At 41.3% G+C, this 24,005-nt stretch overlaps 1 protein-coding gene across 31 annotated transcripts in view; it reads left to right on the forward strand.

Moving 5' to 3' along the window:
* Positions 1 to 23,379, forward strand: part of ADCY10 (adenylate cyclase 10) — a 105,881-nt gene extending 82,502 nt beyond the window's left edge. For 17 of the 31 annotated variants that reach the window (XM_081489242.1, XM_081489243.1, XM_081489255.1 and 14 more), the window contains 8 exons: positions 8,906 to 9,062; positions 12,204 to 12,408; positions 12,487 to 12,583; positions 13,134 to 13,249; positions 14,135 to 14,252; positions 16,533 to 16,728; positions 21,913 to 22,101; positions 22,863 to 23,379. In XM_081489242.1, the coding sequence (XP_081345368.1) occupies positions 8,906 to 9,062; positions 12,204 to 12,408; positions 12,487 to 12,583; positions 13,134 to 13,249; positions 14,135 to 14,252; positions 16,533 to 16,728; positions 21,913 to 22,101; positions 22,863 to 23,024 (1,240 nt within the window). In that variant the 3' untranslated portion in view covers positions 23,025 to 23,379. Of the gene's footprint in view, positions 1 to 8,905; positions 9,063 to 12,203; positions 12,409 to 12,486; positions 12,584 to 13,133; positions 13,310 to 14,104; positions 14,253 to 16,532; positions 16,729 to 21,912; positions 22,102 to 22,862 lie in introns of all 31 variants that reach the window. The other 14 variants (XM_081489251.1, XM_081489239.1, XM_081489244.1 and 11 more) reach the window with 6 other exon arrangements.
* The last annotated feature ends 626 nt before the right edge of the window (positions 23,380 to 24,005 follow it).

The raw sequence follows: 24,005 nt of genomic DNA on the forward strand, positions 1-24,005 counted from the left end.
AAAGTTTGTGTTTCCTTGTTGATTTTCTGTTTAGTTGATCTGTCCATAGGTGTGAGTGGGGTATTAAAGTCTCCCACTATTATTTTGTTATTGTTAATTTCCCCTTTCATACTTGTTAGCATTTGCCTTACATATTGTGGTGCTCCTATGTTGGGTGCATATATATTTATAATTGTTATATCTTCTTCTTGGATTGATCCTTTGATCATTATGTAGTGTCCATCTTTGTCTCTTTTCACCGCCTTTGTTTTAAAGTCTATTTTATCTGAAATGAGTATTGCTACTCCTGCTTTCTTTTGGTCTCTATTTGCATGAAATATCTTTTTCCAGCTCTTCACTTTCAGTCTGTACGTGTCCCTTGTTTCGAGGTGGGTCTCTTGTAGACAACATATATAGGGGTCTTGTTTTTGTATCCATTCAGCCAGTCTTTGTCTTTTGGTTGGGGCATTCAACCCATTTACATTTAAGGTAATTATTGATAAGTATGATCCCATTGCCATTTACTTTATTGTTTTGGGTTTGAGATTATACATCCTTTCTGTGTTTCCTGTCTAGAGAAGATCCTTTAGCATTTGTTGGAGAGCTGGTTTGGTGGTGCTGAATTCTCTGAGCTTTTGCTTGTCTGTAAAGCTTTTGATTTCTTCTTCGTATTTGAATGAGATTCTTGCAGGATACAGTAATCTGGGCTGTAGATTATTTTCTTTCATCACTTTAAGTATGTCCTGCCATTCCCTTCTGGCCTGAAGAGTTTCTATTGAAAGATCAGCTGTAATCCTTATGGGAATCCCCTTGAGTGTTATTTGTTGTTTTTCCCTTGCTGCTTTTAATATTTGTTCTTAGTGTTTGATCTTTGCTAATTTGATTATTATGTGTCTTGGGGTGTTTCGCCTTGGATTTATCCTGTTTGAGACTCTCTGGGTTTCTTGGACTTGGGTGATTATTGCCTTCCCTACTTTAGAGAAGTTTTCAACTATTATCTCCTCGAGTATTTTCTCATAGTCTTTCTTTTTGTCTTCTTCTGGGACTCCTATGATTTGTATGTTGGTGCATTTAACATTGTCCCAGAGGTCTCTGAGGTTGTCCTCATTTCTTTTAATTCTTTTTTCTTTTTTCCTCTCTGTTTTATTTATTTCTATCATTCTATCTTCTATCTCACTTATCCTATCTTCTGCCTCCGTTATTCTACTGTTGGTTCCCTCCAGAGTGTTTTTGATCTCATTTATTGCATTATTCATTATATAATTACTCTTTTTTATTTCTTCTAAGTCCTTGTTAAACCTTTCTTGCATCTTCTTGATCCTTGTCTCCAGGTTATGTATCTGTAACTCCAATTTGTTTTCCAGATTTTGGATCATTTTCACTATCATTATTTGGAATTCTTTATCAGGTAGATTCCCTATCTCTTTCTCTTTTGTTTGATTTGGAGGGCATTTATCCTGTTCCTTTATCTGCTGGGTATTTCTCTGCCTTTTCATCTTGTTTATATTGCTGTGTTTGGAGTGGCCTTTCTGTTTTCTGGCAGTTTGTGGTTCCTCTTTATTGTGGAGGTTCCTCGCTGTGGGTGGGGTTAGACGGGTGGCTTGTCAAGGTTTCCTGGTTGGGGAAGTTTGTGTCAGTGTTCTGGTGGGTGAAGCTTGATTTCTTCTCTCTGGAGTGCAATTAAGTGTCCAGTAATGAGTTTTGAGATGTCAATTGGTTTGGTGTGACTTTGAGCAGCCAGTATGTTGAAGTTCAGGGCTATGTTCTTGTGTTGCTGGAGAATTTGCGTGGTATATCTTACTCTGGGACTTGTTGGCCCTTGGGTGGTGCGTGGTTTCAGTGTAGGTATGGAGGCGTTTGATGAGCTCCTCTCGTTTAATGCTTCCTGGATTCAGGAGTTCTCTGGTGTTCTCAAGATTTGGACTTAAGTCTCCTGTCTCTGGTTTTCAGTCTTATTCTTACAGTAGCCTCAAGACTTCTCCATCTATACAGCACCAATGATAAAACATCTAGGTTAATGATGAAAGGTTTCTCCACAGTGAGGGACACCCGGAGAGGTTCACAGAGTTACATGGAGAAGAGAAGAGGGAGGAGGGAGATGGAGGTGGCCAGGAGGAGAAGAGGGGAATAAAAAGGGGAGAGAGCAAGCTAGCCAGTAATCACTTCCCTATGTGCTCTCCACCATCTGGATCTCTCAGAGGTGTTAATGGAGTTACACAGGGAAGAGAAGAGGGAGGAAGGAGAGAGAGGTGGCCTGGAGGAGAAAAGGGGGACTCAAAAGAGGAGAGATAGATCCAGCCAGTAATCAGTTCTCTAAGTGTTCTCCACAGCCCAGAACACACAAAGAGATTCACAGAGGTGGGTAGAGAAGAAAAGGGGGAGTGGGGAGATGGAGGCGACTTGGTGGAGAAAAAGGAGAGCTAAAAGGGGGAGAGAGCAATCAAGCCAGTGATCTCGTTCCCAAGTAAAAACGGGTGCTGAAGATTGGGTTCTTGAAGATACGAAGTTGATAACAACTCGAAAAAGCAAAGATTAAAAATCTAGAGTAGAGGTTAGATTTTCAAAAATACCATATTATAAAAGGAGAAAGAAAAGAAGAAAAAAAAGAGAGAAAAAAGAAAAAAATAACAGAAAAAAACCCCACCAAAGTCACAAAAATTATAAAATATATATATATGAAGTTTACTTTAAAAATAATGTCTTAGAGAAAAAAAATAAAAGAAATAAAAATAGGGTCTTTTTTTGTGCAAGGTTATAGTAGGCTATAAAAATGAAAATTGAAGGAGTAATAGGGAACTTAAAAATAAAAATAAAATAAGAAAATAAAATAAAATTTAAAAATTAACAAAAAAATAATAATAAAAAGTTTTAAAAATTTAAAAAATGATACTAGTAAAAATATATCTCAGACATTCTCTGGAGCTGTTATGGACTGTGTTGGGTCAGTTCATTTTTAGATAGTTCCTTGGTCCAGCTTGTACTTCTCAAGGTCTCTAGGCCCCTTCCTATGTAGTCGGTGCTAATTACAGGGTTTTAATCTGTTGCATCTGTCACTTCCAAAGCAATTCCTTCTGTTTCTTTTAGCTTCTTCTGTTTGCTGGTCTCTTCAGTGCCTAATTTCCGCCCTGACACAAGGGGGGCGGTGGTGGTCACTTTTTTTTTTTTTTAGTCTCACTTGTTCAGTCGTGCTGTGGGGAGGGAGGAATACTGCAAACAAATCTCACTGGCGTGTGCTCACAATGTTTCGGCCACACTGGCTTTGCCCCGCTCATGGCGTGTGTAGCTTTCCCAGTCTACACTGCTCAGGCTCTAGGTTGCACTTCCGGGAACTGTCTGAAGCAGCCCCTGGGGTTGCCTCTATTTCCCAGGTCTAAGCCGCTCAGGTTCTGGATCCTGGGTACTTCACAAAGACGCAGACTTGGTTGAGCCTGGGTTTTGTGCCCTTCCCATGTCCGCACAGTGCCAGTGACCAGGTTTTTGGCTAGCCCAGTCGGGGGCTGTGTCTTTTTCCCTTCCCCTGTCTCAGCCGCTTGGTTTTCTGGGTGTACAATGGGCGCAGCGTCCCAGATGTGCCACGCTCTCCCCTGGCCGCGACCCTCTTGGCAGGTGTCGACCCTCCAGAGTCCCAAGCAGCGAGGTCTGTTTGCAGTTTGGTATAGAATGCCTCTCTAGGGCCGTGATTCTGCCCTTCCGGCTCTCGCTGCCCTCCCCTGCCTGTCTCCTGCTGGGGATGGGCTGGTTTACCCTGCTCAGTCCTTTGTTCTGTGAGTGGGCCTGGCAGTGTCTTAGGTTAAGGCTTTTCAAGGGAAAGCTATCCCAAGGTCCAGGTTGCTGTCTCAATCTAGTTCCCTCAGATTGCCCACGGGGCATTCAGGCTCAGTCCTTACCCAAAACAATGCAACCTGCCCCTCCCTGCCCATTCCCCGTTTGCTAGTTAGGGATGCGCGCGTTTGGGCTGCGCACCCACTGGGATTTGCTGTTAGGTACAAGAGAAAAGCAAAGGAGAAAAGGAAAGATATTCCCATCTGAATGCAGAGTTCCAAAGAATCGCAAGGAGAGATAAGAAAGCTTTCCTCGGCGATCAGTGCAAAGAAATAGAGGAAAACAACAGATTGGGAAAGACTAGAGATCTCTTCAAGAAAATTAGAGATACCAAAGAAACATTTCATGCAAAGATAGGCTCGATAAAGGATAGAAATGGTATGGACCTAACAGAAGAGGTGGCAAGAATACACAGAAGAACTGTACAAAAAAGATCTTCACGACCCAGATAATCACGATGATGTGATCACTCACCTAGAGCCAGACATCCTGGAATGGGAAGTCAAGTGGGCCTTAGGAAGCATCACTACAAACAAAGCTAGTGGAGGTGATGGAATTCCAGTTGAGCTATTTCAAATCCTCAAAGATGATGCTGTGGAAGTGCTGCACTCGATATGCCAGCAAATCTGGAAAACTCAGCAGTGGCCACAGGACTGGAAAAGGTCAGTTTTCATTCCAATCCCAAAGAAAGGCGATGCCAAAGAGTGCTCAAACTACCACACAATTGCACTCATCTCACATGCTAGTAAAGTAATGCTCAAAATTCTCCAAGCCAGGCTTCAGCAATACGTGAACCGTGAACTTCCAGGTGTTCAAGCTGGTTTTAGAAAAGGCAGAGGAACCAGAGATCAAATTGCCAACATCCGCTGGATCATAAAAAAAGCAAGAGAGTTCCAGAAAAACATCTCTTTCTGCTTTATTGCTATGCCAAAGCCTTTGACTGTGTGGATCACCACAAACTGTGGAAAATTCTGAAAGAGATGGGAATACCAGACCATCTGACCTGTCTCTTGAGAAACCTGTATGCAGGCCAGGAAGCAACAGTTAGAACTGGACAGGGAACAACAGACTGGTTCCAAATAGGAAAAGGAGCATGTCAAGGCTGTATACTGTCACCGTGCTTATTTAACTTATATGCAGAGTACATCATGAGAAACGCTGGGTTGGAAGAAACACAAGCTAGAATCAAGATTTCCAGGAGAAATATCAATAACCTCAGATATGCGGATGACACCACCCTTATGGCAGAAAGTGAAGAAGAACTAAAGAACCTCTTGATGAAAGCAAAAGAGGAGAGTGAAAAAGTCGGCTTAAAGCTCAACGTTCAGAAAACGAAGACCATGGCATCTGGTCCCATCACTTCATGGGAAATAGATGGGGAAACAGTGGAAACAGTGTCAGACTTTATTTTTGGGGTCTCCAAAATCACTGCTGATGCTGATTGCAGCCATGAAATTAAAAGACACTTACTCCTTGGAAGGAAGGTTATGGCCAACCTAGATACCATATTTAAAAGCAGAGACATTACTTTGCCAACAAAAGTCCGTCTAGTCAAGGCTACGGTTTTTCCAGTAGTCATGTATGAATGTGAGAGTTGGACTGTGAAGAAAGCTGAGCACCGCAGAATTGATGCTTTTGAACTGTGGTGTTGGAAAAGACTTTTGAGAGTCCCTTGGACTGCAAGGAGATCCAACCAGTCCATCCTAAAGGAGATCAGCCCTGGGTGTTCATTGGAAGGACTGTTGTTGAAGCTGAAACTTCAATACTTTGACCACCTCATGAGAAGTGTTGACTCATTAGAAAAGACCCTAATGCTGGGTAGGATTGGGGGCAGGATGAGAAGGTGATGACAGAGGATGAGATGGTTGGATGGCATCACCGACTCAATGGACATAGTTTTGGGTAGACTCCGGGAGTTGGTGATGGACAGAGAGGCCTGGCGTGCTGCAATTCATGGGGTCGCAAAGAGTCGGACACGACTGAGCAACTGAACTGAACTGAACGTAAACCGTAAACCGCGGGGTTTAATTACTTATTTACTTTTCCTCCCAGTTATTTTGCCCTTTGCGATTCCAAGGCTCGCCACCGACCCGCCGGAGAGAGTGTTTCCTGGTGTTTGGAAACTTCTCTCTTTTTTAAGACTCCCTTCCCTGGACGGATCTCCGTCCCTACCTCTTTTGTATCTCTTTTTATATTTTATACTTTATCCTACCTTCTTTCGAAGACTGTGATCTGCCTTTCTGTGTGTCTGATGTCCTCTGCCAGCATTCACAAGTTGTTTTGTGGAATTTGCTCGGCGTCTAAATGTTCTTTTGGTGAATTTGTGGGAGAGAAATTCGTCTCCCCGACCTATTCCTCCGTCATCTTAGGACCGCCTCAAAGGCATATGCATTTTAAAAGAATTGTTTTGAAATTCAGATTTAACTCAGCATCCTGTATTTTCATTCCCTAAATCCGATAAGCCTAATATACAGCCACATTTTGTAAAAGGAATAAGAAGTACCTGCACAAGAGGAGCAGGTGAAAAATTGAGGATCAGGAAGAAACTACAGAGCTTAAATTCTCTCCAGTCAAGAGGTTCTCGTCTCAAAAATAAGGACACAAAGAAATGCCTTTAATGTCAGAGTTTCCATAGCTTCATGAGCTCCCTGTTATAAGGAATTTTACATTCTGCACGTTTCCTTAGAACCTTTAAAAAATAATTTCCACAACAGAATGAATGTTGTCAGTGTCTCAACTGACAGTACCTGGAGTTCTTCATTACGAATCTCTAGGATAGGGACTGCCCTGCTGATCCAGTGTCTAAGATCCTGTATCCCAGTGCACGGGGGCCTGGGTTTGATCCTTGGTCAGGGAACTAGATCCCACATGCTGTAACTAAACTAAGATCCTGTACAGCCAAATAAATAAATATTCTTTTTTCTTTTTAAAAAATCTCTAGGATATCTTTCTTCCTTCTCAACTTTATTTAAAATCTCTTTTTTGATAGTTATTTATAATTATATTTTGTTTTCTTGGCTTTGTTAAATTACTAATATTGTAGCCAGTTTCAGTTCAGCTCAGTCGCTCAGTCGTGTCCAACTCTGCGACCCCATGAATCGCAGCATGCTAGGCCTCCCTGTCCATCACCAACTCCCAGAGTTTACCCAAACCCATGTCCATTGTGTTGGTAATGCCATCCAACCATCTCATCCTCTGTCGTCCCCTTCTCCTCCTGCCCCCAATCCTTCCCAGCATCAGGGTCTTTTCCAATGAGTCAACTCTTTGCATGAGATGGCCAAAGTATTGGAGTTTCAGCTTCAACATCAGTCCTTCCAATGAACACCCAGGGCTGATCTCCTTTAGGATGGACTGGTTGGATCTCCTTGCAGTCCAAGGGACTCTCAAGAGTCTTCTCCAACACTACAGTTCAAAAGCATCAGTTCTGCGGCGCTCAGCTTTCTTCACAGTCCAACTCTCACATCCATACATGACCACTGGAAAAACCATAGCCTTGACTAGACAGATCTTTTTTGGCAAAGTATTGTCTCTGCTTTTTAATATGCTATCTAGGTTGGTCATAACCTTCCTTCCAAGGAGTAAGCGTCTTTTAATTTCATGGCTGCAATCACCATCTTCTGTGATTTTGGAACCCCCCAAAATAAAGTCTGACACTGTTTCCACTGTTTCCCCATCTATTTCCCATGAAGTGATGGGACCAGATGCCATGATCTTAGTTTTCTGAATGTTAAGCTTTAAGCCAACTTTTTCACTCTCCTCTTTCACTTTCATCAAGAGGCCCTTTAGTTCCTCTTCACTTTCTGCCATAAGGGTGGTGTCATCCGCATATCTGAGGTTATTGATATTTCTCCTGGAAATCTTGATTCCAGCTTGTGCTTCTTCCAGCCCAGCGTTTCTCACGATGTACTCTGCATATAAGTTAAATAAGCAGAGTGACAGTATACAGCCTTGACATGCTCCTTTTCCTATTTGGAACCAGTCTGTTGTTCCATGTCCAGTTCTACCTGTTGCTTCCTGACCTGCATACAGGTTTCTCAAGAGGCAGGTCAGGTGGTCTGGTATTCCCATCTCTTTCAGAATTTTCCACAGTTTGTGGTGATCCACACAGTCAAAGGCTTTGGCATTACTTAACTTGAGTCTCACTCTCTGCTTATGTAAAATGGGGTTAATTATTCCTTCCTTTCTTATGGGGTTGTCGTCAGACTCAAATGTGATAAAATTATATAAATGTGCTTTTAAATAATTTCACTTAAATGGCAGTGACCTGACAGGGGACAGGTCTTATATATAAATAAATTATAAATAAATTTATAGATGTAAATAAAATGATTTACATCTATGCTCTTACATATAAATAATCTTAATTAATCATCACAAAGCATTATGGTTTCCATTGTGCAGTGGAGAAAATGGGCTTCATAAAAACTAATATGCATGTGCAATAAGGTCCTACTGTATAGCACAAGGAGCTATATTCAATATTCTGTGATACATCACAATGGAAAAGAATATATATACATGTGTGTGGGTAACTGAATCACTGCTATACAGCAGATATTAACACAACACTTGTAAATCAATTGTACATCAATAAAAAATATTGCTTGCTGAAACTGAAAAAAAAATTAGTGTGCATGTTAATTTATATGTAGGGCTTCCCTGATAGCTCAGTTGGTAAAGAATCTGTTGGCAATGCAGGAGACCTCGGTTTGATTCCTGGGTTGAGAAGATCTGCTGGAGAAGGGATAGGCTACCCACTCCAGTATTCTTAGGCTTCCCTGGTGGCTCAGCTTGTAAAGAATTTGCCTGCAATGCAAGAGACCTGAGTTCCATCCCTGGGTTGGCAAGATCCCCTGGAGAAGGGAAAGGCTACTCACTCCAGTGTTTTGGCCTGGAGAATTCCATGGACAGTACAGTCCATAGGGTTGCAAAGAGTCAGACACAACATGTAAACTTAATTTACATGTAAGGGAAACAGGCCTCAAACTCAAGTCTATTTAGACCCTCATGCTGGTACTGAGGACTCTGCACCTGTGCTTCCCTCAAGTATGTTGGTGATGATAACTTTTTCTTTTGTCCTGTGTGTGTCTTCTTTCTTTAATAGGAAGAAGAGGCTGGCACAGCTTTACCAGCAAACCACTTGTTTCTCCTTGCTGTGGCAAATCTATAGCTTAAATTTTTTTTCCCACTACAAGTATTATTGTCACCTGGCAGCTCTGATGCAAGTGAATACTGCACTGGAAACGCAAGATGATTTCCAGGTAGGGTATTTTTATAGCTGCTTTTTATATTTCTGAATCTCATTTGGAGAGAAAAGCCTGATGAAATCCAATCAAAATTCAAAATCACGAAGGTATAATAAAAGCCTTCCAGGCTGAATTATTCTGCTGAGGCCCACAGTTGTCAAACATTTTGATCCCAGAATCCCCTTATACTTTTAATAATTGAGGACCTCCAATAGCTTTTTATGGGCTTCCCAGGTGGCTCAGTGGTTAAAGAATACTCCTGCAATGCAGGAGATGCAGGAGACATAGGTTTAATCCCTGGGTCGGGAAGATCCCCTGGAGAAGGGCATAGTAACCCACTCCAGTATTCTTGCCTGGAGAATCCCATGGACAGAGGAGCCGGGTGGACTGCAGTCCATAGGGTCATAAAGAGTCGGAAGTGACTGAGCATGCATGCAATAGCTTTCTATGTGGGTTTGTATATTTCTATGGGTTTATATACTTTAAATGGGTTCATACATTTATACAGGTTGTATAACTGATATTGCCATATATGAAACAAAAACTGAGGTACTTTAAAAATATTTTGGGGGGACTTCCCTGGCAGTCCAGTGGTTAAGACTCTATGCTTCCACTGCAGGAGGCACAGGTACCATCCCTGGTCAAGGAACTCGGATCCTACTTGAAAAAAATATTTAAAGAAAATTAACCAATGACATATGAATATAATAAACATTTTCATTGGAAAAAATGCCATTTCCCCAAACAAAAAATTTAGTGATAATGGCATGTATTACATTTTTGCAAATACCTTAATGTCTGATTTCACAGAAGACAGGCTAAATTCTCAATCTGCTTGTACCTTCACTTCCTTGTAATGTCACCTGATTCTCTCTTGGAAAACTCCACATTGTACACATAAGAGGATGAAGGTGAAAAAGAAAATGTAAAAGGATAATTCTTTTTAAAAAGATAAAATCATTCCCTGCTCGTCCAAAGGTTAGGACTCTGTGCTCGCACCTCTCACTGCCTCAGCTCAATCCTTGGTCAAGGAACTAAAATCCCATAAGCTGCACAATATGGCCAAAACAAAAAAATGTAAAAAAGCACAAAGATTTTATTGAGCTCATTAAAATCAGTGAGAGAACTAATATGTTACAACTGGTTCCCAGGAGAATTTAATTTATAAATGCATGCAAAACTAGTCAAGTCACAGAGCAAGAATAAAATCACTTATGTTCCACCAAACATTTATATTTCTATGAAAAAGAATCATTTACATTATTACCAGTTTTCTATAGTACACAGAATTGCAAAATAGCCCAAACACAGTGAAAAGTAGAGATTACCTTGGTAAGTAAGCTGGACAGGACACATTTTGATTTTGTTTTGTTTTATTTTGGCACATTTCAAATTCTTTCACTATTTTTCCCGACCCAAATCTCTTGACGTTATGCAATTAGCTTTGATCTCTTCACACCCTGAGTTCCTAGAAAGGTGTCTGCCATGTAGTAAGTACTCAACAAATATTTTTTTGAATGAAATGCTTTACTTCTCCTTCATCCTTGAGACTATCTCCTAAAAGTGTGGTGGAGTAAGGGGCAGGGAAGACATAAAAGGGAAAAGTCAAAATTGGAAAGAGAATCAAAAGATGCTTGTTAACAAGATGGCTGTGACTGAGGCCGAAAGAGGAGGGAAAATCTCCCCTGGGTGTTCAAAGCAGATGAGGTGCTCTGTGTAGGATAACAGTAAGAAACAGAATGGATACCAGGAGAGTAGTTTCCAGGGCTTCCCAAGTGGTCCAGTGGTTAAGAATCTGCCTACCAGTGCAGGGGACACGGGTTCAATCCCTGGTCTGGGAAGAGTCCACATGGCGCAGAGCAACTAAAAGCCCATGGGCCACAACTACTGGGGCCTGTGTTCCTAGAGCTTGTACTCCACAAGAGAAGCCCCCTGGCAATAGAAGCCAGTACACTGCAACATACAATAGCCCCTGCTCACCACAACTAGAGAAAGTCCACGCACAGCAATGAAGACCCAGTGCAACCAAATATTAATAAAGACAAAAACTAGCAATAAAAAATAAAAGAAAATAATTATTTAAAAAAAGACCGAGAGAGAAGTTTCTAGGACTCTACATCTATCTGTGGTGTGACTACTAGCAAATCACATAACCTGTAGCTTTATATTTTCCCCATAAAGTGAAGCAGTTGGCCTCAATTCTCTTGGTCCAAATCTGAGAAGAACTAGGCTTTATTATAGATCTAATTTTTCATTTGCCCAACAATTCTCTTTCTCTCAACCCCGTTTCCTCCCTACTGGCCACATTATCTTGAAACACGTTCTAAACAAGGAATAAAGGAATTCCCTAAATGCCGCCAGACCATTCTGCTATGCGAGGTTCTGTCTTTCTTCTGTTTGTATTTTTCAAAATAGTTTATATGTATTCTGAGCTTTGTGGGGGTTTTGGTGTTTTTCTTTTTAGTAGTAAACTCTCTCTGTAGCAGGGACTGTTTTCTCTTCAGCCTTCTCTAAACATTTCTATCTTGGAGCAAATTTATCACTTTTAAAGAGCTTTTTAAAGAGTAACCAACTCCTCATAAATCTCCCAATTAAGTTTAGAACTAATCCTTACCTTTTTTTGGAAAGCAAACAAAACCAAATCAACCTTTCCTTATTGTTGAATAACGAAAGTAAAATACATGCTTGTTATAACACTAAATTAAACATCACAGAAATGCATAAAATAAAAAGTTCCTCAAATCTTTCCTCCAACTGCAACAAATAGGTAAAAACTGGTTTTTACAGTTTGGAATAAATCCTTCTAGGCCTTCTGGTATGCAGTCATATATCCACATATATAAGCTATTGCTTCTTTTTTTAAACAAAAATTCAAGTTCTCATATTTTGTCAAGAACTCTCTATGGGCAAAAGGGGCCATTGAGCTTGTCTTATATGGTTCATATTTAATGCATGAACTCATGCATTAAACTGCAGGAACTCAGCTTAATTTCTGTATCTAAGCCCATGGTTTAGTCAAATGTCCGGCTCCATTCCAAAGCTCAATGAATCCATGTTTACTGGCAGATATTGGGTGATATCCTGGGTCTTTCTGCTTTGAGTTCCATCTAAGTCTTGCCCCATCTCTCCTCCTTTCCTCCACTGCTGCCATTTCAGATCATTAAGGCCTACCTGGACTATTCGCTGTACCAACATCTAGCTGGCTACCAGGACGTGTGGTTCAAATACGAGGTCATGGCCATGAAGCAGATCTTCAACCTCCCCCTGAAACGCGAGGGCGTTGAAATCATGACCTATGTGGCTGATAGGCTTGGTTATATCAAGCTCCTAATGGGTCACTTGGACTTGGCCATTGACTTAGGTAAGGGCTGGCTGGTCAAGAAAGGGCATGCAAATACAAGTAATAACGAAAACTATACTGGAATTGTTTTGTTCCCAGGCTCTCGAGCCCACAAGATGTGGTCATTGCTTCGGAACCCCAATAAACACTATCTGGTCCTCTGCTGGCTTTGTAAATCCCTCTTCTTGAAAAACAGGTATTTATCTCAAGCAACTTTCCAAAATGAGAGGAAGAAATCTATACTTGTGAAATGTTCTGGATTTACTTAACCCTGGCCATAGGGTGGGGAAGGGTGTAGGGTTTACCAAAAGCTGGTGTAACCAATGATCACCACCCTTTGGATGTCACTGCTCTCTCACAGAACTTGTTCCCAGGCACCATGTCTACCCTGATTGCTCTGGCCAGTGACTGGGAGAGGCTCAGACAGTCACCCCCAGTGCATGGGAATCAGGCCTCCATCCCTGCCAAGTGGCAGAAAGGGAGCACTCTCATTGGAGAGGCAAATGCCCAGAGAAGAGCAACCAAGACCAGAGGCCCAGGACAAGTTGGTCTGACTCTGGCCACCCTCATAGAGAGGTCTATGAAAGAACAATTGAACAAAGAGTCAATTTGAGATTTAGGAGTGGGTTTGAAGTTTGTTTCAGAATTGTATTTGGTTCTGCATTACTGGGCAGGACTGAGACTAGGACTGAACTTCCTTCTCTCCTCCCATCATTTTTTAATCCTACCATCTTTTTTTTTCATAGATACAAGCAACTGATCCAGGTTCTGGGGTGGCTATGGGATCTTTCTGTAGCAGAAGAGCACATCTTCAGCAGGGCGTTTTTCTATTTTATTTGCCTGGATATCATGCTTTATTCTGGTGAGCATGACCTTGGACTTTATAAGAACTAGGGGTCCATGGCACTTGTGTTGGTATGGTGTGGCAGCGGTCAGGGCAGGGGTATTTGAGACCTCTGGGTTTCTAGCTAGAAAGACATACAGGAAAGGGAAGGGGAGAGCCTGGTGTTATGAGCTAAGGAGCCATCTAGAAAGTGCAAGGATTATAAAGGACCAAGAAGAAAGAAAGTTTAGAATTTAAGCTGCCAGTTAATGTGTCAGATCATTTGTCACACAGTGATAGTGATCGTGACTGATGGTGTCTTACTGTGTGCATTCCACTAGGGTATTTAAGGATATATTTAGAGATTTCATGCTTTAAAATGAAGGACAGGGCTGCTATTGCTAAGGGTTCCATTCACTTGTAGCTGTTGGTGATTTGGAAAACTAGTTCTTTTCTGATAATCTTCAGGTTACACCAGGCAGGCAGGCCTCAGTGTGCATATTAAACCAGAGCTGCCAACCTGGGCATTCTTTTTCCCACCTGTATTTTCAAAAGGGGATGTAGCTATTGCTGCCAGCAAGGGAAGTGTGGATGGGAAGATTGAGAAGTCCCAGGCTACACTGAGGCTGATTCCTTAGATGCAAGCAGGGAGGTTGGTTTAAACCCCACTTCTGCCTGGTTGACACTATGTACTTATAAATTATATGCATAAACTTCCACAAAAGCAGAAACTCAGCAAACACAGGGTAGTGCAGCCACCTGGTTGTTGCAATCTATGGGACCCTTTGGACTCATAAAGTAATCAAAGATTGAGACCTCTCCTCACAGTGGGAACTATTCTGGGAGTTACTAGGCCAGAAAGATGATGATACCCATCCACTCTCAATCTACCAGCCAACCTCTCCTGTTTCTCTCTTTTTTAAGGCTTTGTTTATAGACCCTTTGAAGAGTGTTTGCAATTCATACACCAAAATGAAGACAATAGAATCCTCAAATTCCAAAGTGGGATGCTCCTGGGACTTTACTCATGTATAGCTATCTGGTAACACTGTGTTGCATAACACTAAATTCCCAAATTTGAAAATGTTGAATCCTGGAAGAGTTCTATGAGATTTGCTAAAAAGAAAGGAAAGAAAGGGAAAGTAATTTTTAAGACAGATTGAAGGTAACAGAGCAGATTTACTCAGAAAGACCCCTTGGAGATTACCTAGTTCTTCCCCCTCAACCAAGGCCAGAACAGTGATGCTACTTACATTGTATTCAGTGCAACAAGCATTTATCTTATACAAAGCATGTTGTGTTAATACAGAGATGGATAAGAAAAGAGTACTTGCTTCTGAGAAGTGTTGGGATTTGAGGGAGACTAATATATAGCACACTTGCCCCCTCCCCACCCCCAAGATGGAATTTAATCACTGTTGATAGAGTCCATGTTGGAGGACATGGCTTATATCTTCAGAGAAGTGAGCTTCTTGATATTGAACCTCAGGACTAGACTTCCCTATCAGCAGCAAGAAGTTCTAGAAAACTCTGCCCCTTCTCCACCCCATTAAGGCAGGTAGTACCATGCTCCCTGTGTGAGTACCAGGCTCTCACTGGCTCTCAAGATGAAAGAGAGCTACACCTGCCTAATCCTTGTCCCAAAGTCACCAGCCAACTAAGTCACTCCTTACCACTGGAGGTGTGAGTGAGGCAGGGAAAGAAATGGAGAGTTTTGCACCAGTGGAGCTCCCTCACATGGAAGGAAGCTTCAGGAGGGTGGAATAAGCAGGCCTCCTACCCTGTTAAGCCATTAACCCACTAACCCATTAACCTGCTAAAGCTTCATCTTTTAACCCATACATTTTAAACTCAGTAAGCCTGCAACTATGACCTTAGCTTCAGGGATGTAGATTAATAGTAAGGCTCCAGAACATTAACTAAATTACTGCCACAGCTATCCCCAAGACTTGAAAGTTATTCCCTATTCCACTTCCCATCTCAAATTATATAAGCAGTCATGTGGGCTTTCCTCATAGCTCAGTTGGTAAAGAATCTGCCCGCAATACAGGAGACCCCAGTTTGATTCCTGGATTGGGATGATCCCCTGGAGAAGGGATAGGTTACCCACTCCAGTATTCTTGGGTTTCCCTTGTGGCTCAGCAGGTAAAGAATCCGCCTGCAATGCAGGAGACCTGGGTTCGATCTCTGCATTGGGAAAATCCCCTGGAGAAGGGAATGGCTACCCACTCCAGTATTCTGGCCTGGAGAATTCCATGGACAGGATCCTGGCAGGCTACAGTCCATAGGGTTGTAAAGAGTCAGGCATGACTGAGCGACTTTCACACACACTTCCCATCTCAAATTACATATGCAATCAAGTAGTCCAATATTTAGAGATTTTATGATGACGTTAAATGACAATGCAAAGACATTCCTATATAAAGTGCCACAGACTAGAGCAGTTTCATATTCAAATAGAAATCTCCTCTTATTATAAAACTCGTTGGGAGAAATTAAAATCCAAAAATTTGGATTTAAAATTTAGTTTAATTTATGCTTTGCTAGCTAAAGTCTAAAGAAATGGAAGTCCAAAGTCAAATTAATTTGAACATGTGAGTTAAAGTTCAAGGAATCTAAAATTCAAAAATCACCTTAATATCTTATTCTACTCTATCTTCCCTGAGGAGTTCTTGCAACAACTGTAGCTTAAGACAATATTACTCCCACTTTATGGGCGTAGGAATCATCTGGAGAGTCCATTAACTCAGATTTCTGGTCCCATCCCCAGAGTGTCTGATTCAGTAGATCTAGATTGGACCAGAGAGCTTGCATGTCTAAAGAGCACTCAGGCAATGCTGATGATTCCTTTCTATTGTCCAGTATTAGCCTAGGCTCTCTCTCTTTGGAATCAGAGAAGTTTCTTTAAGCTCCAGAACTTAGAGCCTGCTCTGTTTCACATTTTTTATTTTTTTCCCTTGGCCACATTGCACAGCCTGCAGGATCTTATTTCCCTAACCAGGGATTGAACTGGGGCCCTCAGCAGTGGGAGCCCAGAGTCCTAACCACTGGACAACCAGGGAGTCCCCTCATTTTTTAGAGTAAGAGAGTTAAATGGAACCTAATATTATCCAAGTATTCCCCCTAATTCTATTAATTTCAAATCATCAAAAAAGTTCTATTCTGTCCTTGCTCCATATCAGATAATTTCCCCTGAATAGGCCAGTGGCAGGCTTACAGAGACCCACATTCTGGTAGCTATACCTCTAGAGAGACTCATTTCAGAAAACCAGCCCATTCTAAGGGTGATACGGATTTTTCTTACTCTTCTGTGGTAATATAGGTATGCCAGACTTCAGGAATGGAACAGCTTTCATGTATTTTCCAATAGAGCCAGAAATCTTGTGTCAAGAAGAACCCCAACAGCTCTTTACTGCATAAGCATCAGTAGGTACATGGAAGGACAAGTTCTCTACCTTCAAAAGCAAATTGAAGAACAATCAGAGAATGCTCAAGACAGCGGAGTTGACCTACTCAAGGTAAGGCCTCTTCTCTGGTTTCCAGGGTAATTCATACCTTAAGTGGCTTTTTCTCTACCTTCTGTGATAATTATTTTCTCTGATTGCAGAAGTTATACCTGTTTGTAGGGTAGGTTTTTGAAGGTAATTCTATCCCCATAATTGGAATATGAATTGCCTTACTTACCTTACTACTCAGAGATAACCACTTTATGCCTAATGAGAAATCACTTTCCAAATTTTCTTCTATGTATGTGCATGCATTTCCATTTTTTTAAACTTGCTACTAAATAAGATATATTTATGAATCATCCTCCTGCTCATGTTCAGTCACATCAGTCATATCTGACTCTTTGCAACCCTATGGACTGTTGTCAGCCAGGTTCTTCTGTCCATGGGATTCTCCAGGCAAGAATACTGGAGTGGGTTGCCATGCCCTCCTCTAGGATATCTTCCTGAGCCAGGGATCAAACCCGCATCTCCTGCATCTCCTTCGTTGGCAGGCAGATTCTTTATCACTGAGTCACCTGGGAATCCCATCCCAAAGACAGAACAGGCTAAAAACACAATAGTTGCTATTGGGATTGCAGCAAAGATGAATAAAGCATTGTCTTTGTACTTTAGGAGTTTGTGATTTCAAGGTGATGGAGGTGGGAAGCCCAGGAATGGGAGGGAGTTGTAGAGGTGGGGAGTAGAAAGAATAAAAGAGCCCAAAAGAATACAAAATCAAACTTGGTATTTCCCGCTGAACATAGAGCAATACCTTTTACGTATGTTACTGAACCAAACTTGGGTTCATTCTCTCAAGTACAGTAAAGCCGATCTAGTGATACTGGGTGGTGGTGAGGAAAAGTGCGGCCTTTACTGTAAGGTGCCAGATGAGGAGTCCAGGGTAGCTAATACTAAAAAAACCTGAACTCCCCAATAGGTTTCAAGGAAGCACTTTTAAAGGCAAGATGAAGGAGAGAAGTCACAGGGTATGTGATTAGCTCATGCACAGTTCTCTGATGGGTTGATGGTGAGGAAACCGAGCAGTGTCACAGAGGTTAACATGATCAATCCTCAGGCTCCAGTAGGTCTGGGGGCTACATCTTGTGGTCACTAAGTAGTTTACTTCTTCCATCTGGTGGGAATTTTAGCATCTATAAAATAACTCAGGAAACGTATAACAGGTACTGTTATCTAGTTACTTCAGGGAGGTACTAAAGAGTCTGTGGCTGCCATATGGCTGATGTACTGTTTAAACTGTTGTCAGTTCTCCTGGTCTAACTGCTATTCTTGTCACTACACAGTCATATCCTTTCAACCATTAGTTCAGGAACCAGTCTTCAGTGACTCACTGGAGGCCTGGGAGATAGACTATATAGCTTTTCTACAAACAAGTGGAAGGCAGAGAATGTGGTGTGAATGATTTGTTCTGGGAATGTCCCATAGGGTTGATTACACACAGTAGATGTTTAATTTCTTGAATAAATAATTGATAGACGAAAACATGTAACAGTTTAGTCAGGAAAACTCTATGTTTCAATCCATTTCTATGATATTGAAGTTTGTTGTTGTTGTTATTCAGTCGTGTCTGACTCTGTGACCCCTTGGACTGCAGCACGCCAGGCTTCCCTGTCCTTTACTATCTCCTGCACTTTGCTCAAACTCATGTCCACTGAATAAGTGATGCCATCCAACTGTCTCATCCTCTGTCATCCCTTCCCCTCCTGCTTTTAGTCTTTCCCAGCATCAGGGTCTTTTCCAATGGGTCAGCTCTTCCCGTTAGGTAGCCCAAGTAAAACTTCAGGTTCAGCATCGATCTTTCCAATGAACATTCAGGGTTGATTTCCTTTAGGATTGACTGGTTTGATCTCCTTGCAGTCCAAGGGACTCTCAAGTGCCTTCTCCAGCACCACAGTTTGAAAGTAGCAATTCTTCGGTACTCAGCCTCTTTACAGTACTCTTCTTTCCATCCCAATTCTCACATCTGTACATGACTACTGGAAAAACCCTAGCTTTGACTATACAGACCTTTGACTGATAAGTGATATCTCTGCTTTTTAATACGCTGTCTAGGTTTGTCATTGCTTTTCTTCCAAGGAGCAAGAGTCTTTTAACTTCAAGCCTGTAATCTCTGTCCCCAGTGCTTTTGGAGCCCAAGAAAATAAGCTCTGCACTGTTTTCATTTTTTTCCCATCTATTTGCCATGAAGTGATGAGACTGGATGCCATGATCTTAGTTCTTTGAGTGTTGAGTTTTAAGCCACCTTTTTCACTCTCCTCTTTCACCTTTGTCAAGAGGCTCTTTAGTTCCTCTTTACTTTCTGCCATAAGGGTCGTGTCATCTGCATATCTGAGGTTATTGATATTTCTCCCAGCAATCTTGATTTCAGCTTGTGACTCATCCAACCCGGGATTTCACATGATGTACTCTGCATATAGATTAAATTAGCGGAGTGACAATATACAGCCTTGATGTACTCCTTTCCAAATTTTGAACCAGTTCGATGTTCCATGTCCAGTTCTACCTGTTGCATCTTGACCTGCATACAGGTTTCTCAGGAGGCAGGTCAAGTGGTCTGGTATTCATCTCTTAAAGAATTTTCCAGTTTGTTGTGATCCACATGATCAAAGGCTTTAGTCAATGAAGCAGAAGTAGATGCTTTTCTGGAATTCCCTTGCTTTTTCTATGATCCAATGAATGTTGGCAATTTGATCTCTGGTTGCTCTGCTTTCAATGATATTGAAGTAAATGAAGTAAAAGAATAAGACATTGTCTTGTTGATGGTCAAATTAGCAGACAACAGAGAAGACATTAATACTTTGAAGGACTCTCATAAACTTTCTAGAGAGCATTCTGGCAAAATGCATAAATATCTTTAAAATACGCACATCATTTAATTCTCCTCCTAGGAATGGCCCTAAGGAGTTAATCAGATGGTAAACAAAAATTATATACAAAGATGTTGATCTCAGATTTATAGTATTAAAAAATTGGGGGGAAAAAACTGATATGCCTTTCAAAATGTTGGTTAGCTCTGCAGCAGGAAATGGCAACCCACTCCATCATTCTTGCCAGGGAAGTCCAATGGCAAGAGGAGCCTGGAAGGCTACAGTCCATGGGTTCACAAAAGCGTTGGACACAACTTAAAGTATATATATATCTCGATTAAGTCAGAAATGGTATATTTAAACATTAAGACATTTTCACATTAAAAGATCTGAATTTCTGACTCTTCTTTTAAAAATTGCAGTATCTGGTAATTCTAAGCCCCAATTCTAAGGGGCAGCTATTGGCTGGAACTGATGAAGGGTGGCATTTAGGTCATACCCTCTCCAGTATGACATAATCTCCTTGCTTCTTATCTTATCCTATCTTACCTCTTATTTATGCTTCTTACTTGACTGTCAGCATTTGGATTTGTGAGATCTGATGTTAAAGAATCATGTCATTGGAAAAGGTTCATAATGTTGTGCTAAATGAGAAAAAAATATTTTGAATTGCTGTTTAGTATGATACCAGTTGTGGTGAGTATGAGTGTGTGTGTGAGAGAGATAGTGCCAACTGACATTGCAAGTTAGATTTTGTTCAGGGTTCTTACTGAGGATTATAGATGTAGCTTGAAGGACAGCCTCGCAGATAGGTTTTGAATAACTGCTCTGAGAAAGTAAGGAAGGGGGCAGGATATATAGTTTTTTCCTGGGAAAAACATCGAAAGATTACTGCTAATCACAAAGAAGATCACAAGTTAATGATTTTAACACTTTTCTATGTATAGAAGATGCAAGGATTTGGATTCATTGAAATTATTCCTTAGACATGCATCTTAACTATCTATGACCAGTATCCAAAGCACAGGACACTTCCTGTTTTTCTCAGGCACACCATTGGTGGATGGCTGCATTGACTAATGGCTTGATTCTTGCAGAACTGAGATGGTGGGCAACATTCCCTGTCCACAGCAAAGAAATAAAAATGTGTATCCAATGTCAAAGTGTGTATCCAATGTCAAAGTGTATATCCAAGTGTCAAAATAATTTTTTTAGGTGTTAGGGATATGAGTGATTTTTTTTTTTTTTTAATTCTGTGCTGTTTGTTTTTCCCCTTCTTCTCCCCCTTTTCAGTGTTTACATTTTTTTTTTCAGTTGAGGTATAATTCTCTAAATTTTAAAAATTATATTGCTTTGGTAAACAAAAGAAAATGTTGCTATTGTTACTGAACTGAACTTGGGTCTGCTTGCTGGCCACATAACAAAGTCAATTTACTGACACCAGGTAGTGGTGAAGGAAAGTACAGCATTTATTGTCAGGCCCAGTGATGAGAATGGGTGGCTCATATTCAAAAAACCCAAACTCCCCAATGACTTTCAAGAAAAGGTTTTTAAAGGCAACATTTGGAGTGAGGGCTGCAGTGTACATGACTTTGTTCTGATTGGCTGGTTGTGAGGTGACAGGGTGGTGTTTCACGAATCTTAATCATCAGCCTTCTGGTTCTAACCATTCTGGGGTCTATGTCTTATAGTTAGCATGGAGTCAGCATCCTGTAGCTGGATGAGGGTCTTAGTTCCTGCAGAAGAACTCAAAGAGATGTATCAGAGTGTCATGTATTTTCCTTGGGGAAGAGCTCAGACTTTGTTTTTATCACTGAGCTATAGTTTCTTGACTGTTTTTTCCCAACATTCCCTTACTTCCCTAATTAGTAACTGCTTGAATCTGCCCTTTGGAACTCAGGGAAGAGCTAGGAGACTGAAGCCTTTTTCTACAAACAAGAAACAGGGGCCATAGAAGGGCTTTTGTACACGGGAGGGCCCTGTGGAGTTCACTCAGTTTCAGTCCCCTGCTTTCTTCGATACTCCTCAAGTCAAAGTCTTGAGGGGAATAGGCAAGACAAGAAAGAGAATAAAGTTTTGGGTAAAGAAGTTAATCATAAACTCAGCAGGGGAACTGAGTTTCAGAGGGACTCAGTTTCACTTTTTAAGAATGGTTGCCAAAAAGGGTTAATGAGCAGACACATATCACATTCTTGGTTGGGGTAGGCCACTGGGGCCACTCTACTTGACTTTTATCATCTAATCTCCACTACTTTCTATGTATGTTTCTGTAATGTGCTTTTTCACTTGATTGCTTATACCCTTGAAATGATCCCAAATCATCTGAGATGGAAAAATCCTTTCAGTCAAGGATCCATTTTTGATTCTACTATGTTGCTTTTTCCTTCAGAATTTGGAGAATCTGGTGGCTCAAAACACCACTGGGCCTGTCTTCTACCCAAGGCTCTACCATCTGATGGCCTATGTCTGCATACTAATGGGAGAGGGGCAGAATTGTGACCTCTTCCTGAACACAGCCTTACAGCTCTGTGAAACTCAAGGGAATGTGCTGGAGAAATGCTGGCTGAACATGAGCAAAGTATGTAGCATCAGCTAGCAAGCTGGGGAAGAAGATGCTCACAGGGGATGTTAAGGAGCCCAAGAAGCCCACTACTTGCTTTGGATTTCACTGGGTGTGGACGGCCATCAGAGGCCTTTCTGTACTCTTACTGAAAGGGATGACATATCCATAGGTTTGGTATTTGCACCTCCTCTTCCCCTTTGAGTTCTTATGGGATCCTCCCCTCCTTCAAATCCCCTTTAGCAAGATATCTACCTTTTCATGGGGCTTCCCAGTTGGCTCATTGATAAAGAATCTGTCTGCCAATTCAGGAAATGCAAGAGATGTGGGTTTGATCCCTGGGTCAGGAAGATCTCTTACAAGAGGAAATGGCAACCTCAGTATTCTTGCCTAGAAAATCCCATGTACAGAGGAACCTGGCGTGTCGCAAAGAGTCAGACACAACTGGGAGGCTTAACACCACCACCACCTTCTCATCGCTCTCACCACTTTCCACTTCATGTTATATTCATGTGCATGTCTTGCCTCTCCCCGAGAATGTGAACAATTAGAACACAAAAATAATTTAGTCTCCAACACAGTGCCTTATACTGAGTATTTGTTGAATAAGTAAATGAATTTTCTCCTCTATATGTTAGAGTTATCCTAGTTTGGGTAGCAAAATTCATTGTTCATTTTAAAAGCTCAGGTACATTTGACCATTTCTGTTATTAGACCACTCTTGACCATACAAGCTGAGGAGCAGTGATGAATTCTGTGTTTTCTTTTTCTCCTCTCAGGAATGGTGGTACTCAAGCTCTGAGTTAACAGAAGACCAATGGCTTCAAACACTCTCAAATCTCCCATCATGGGAAAAAGTTGTATCAGGCAAGGTAAACATGCAGGATATTCAGAAAAACAAATTCCTGATGAGAGTTAATATTCTGGACAATCCTTTCTAACCTTTCATGAAAGAGAACAAAGATTTTAATGACTCATTCTCTTGTGATTATCCATTATTAACCTTTCTATATAGGTAGCATCTTCCAGGTTCCTGCATACTTCCTTCTCTTCAGACACAGAACCAGACCTCTGGTTTCTCCTCTGTCTGGAGGGTCAGAGAGGGTTGGCAGTGTCATGCTTTCCTGTCTTCCAGTTTTGCACAAATTCCCTTTGCCTTTAATGCTGTTTTAGCTTATCTTATTTTCAGCCCATGCAGAATTGTATCAGATCAAAAAATTTTAGTATCAAAATGATACATTTTGTGACAGATAGGCTTATATGTAATCTATTAAACTGAAAACGGTTATTTTTAAATGTCCAGTTGTTAAGTCTTTTGTATGTTGCCCAGGATTAAAAGCAACTTCTCCTCATGACCTGTAAGGTCAAAATTTGAAAAGACATGTCTTTGTTGTGACTGACTGCAGCCTCCAGAGCCCCTCTGACTGCATGCATCAAGTATCTGTGGAAATAAATTTTTCAAAATTGAAATATTAGCAATTTTGAGGTGGTTGTCTTTACGTGCTTAGAGTTTACATATTTCTATATTTAGCAAAGTAATAGCATTTGACTTCATTTCCCAGATGTTGGGAAAGCCATCTGTGGTCCCTGTCTCTCTTGGGCAGAGAGGGCAGTTGTCATGGGCACTCTGTGTTCTGACAGTGCCCCTGGGACACATGGAGACTCAGCCTCTCTCTGTGCTGCTGCGGCAGTTCCCTCCTGTCAGTTCATTTCACAAACCCAGATGGCCTCCTCAAGTAGGTGCCCAAGGAGATTTGTTGACTCTATTCACCTTTCGATCCTGGAATGAGGTATTTCATGTCAGACTTTAATGGACACCTCAAATTCTCATAGTGATTTCCAAAGGCAGTGTGTGCCATATGAGCCTTCTTTTAACAGGCTAACGTTTCATTGTCCTTTAGCAAGAGGCAAAGCCATGTTTT

The sequence above is a fragment of the Giraffa tippelskirchi genome, chromosome 5, assembly GCF_054371585.1.
Source record: "Giraffa tippelskirchi isolate mGirTip1 chromosome 5, T2T-mGirTip1v1.2.pri, whole genome shotgun sequence".
Lineage (NCBI taxonomy): Eukaryota > Metazoa > Chordata > Mammalia > Artiodactyla > Giraffidae > Giraffa > Giraffa tippelskirchi.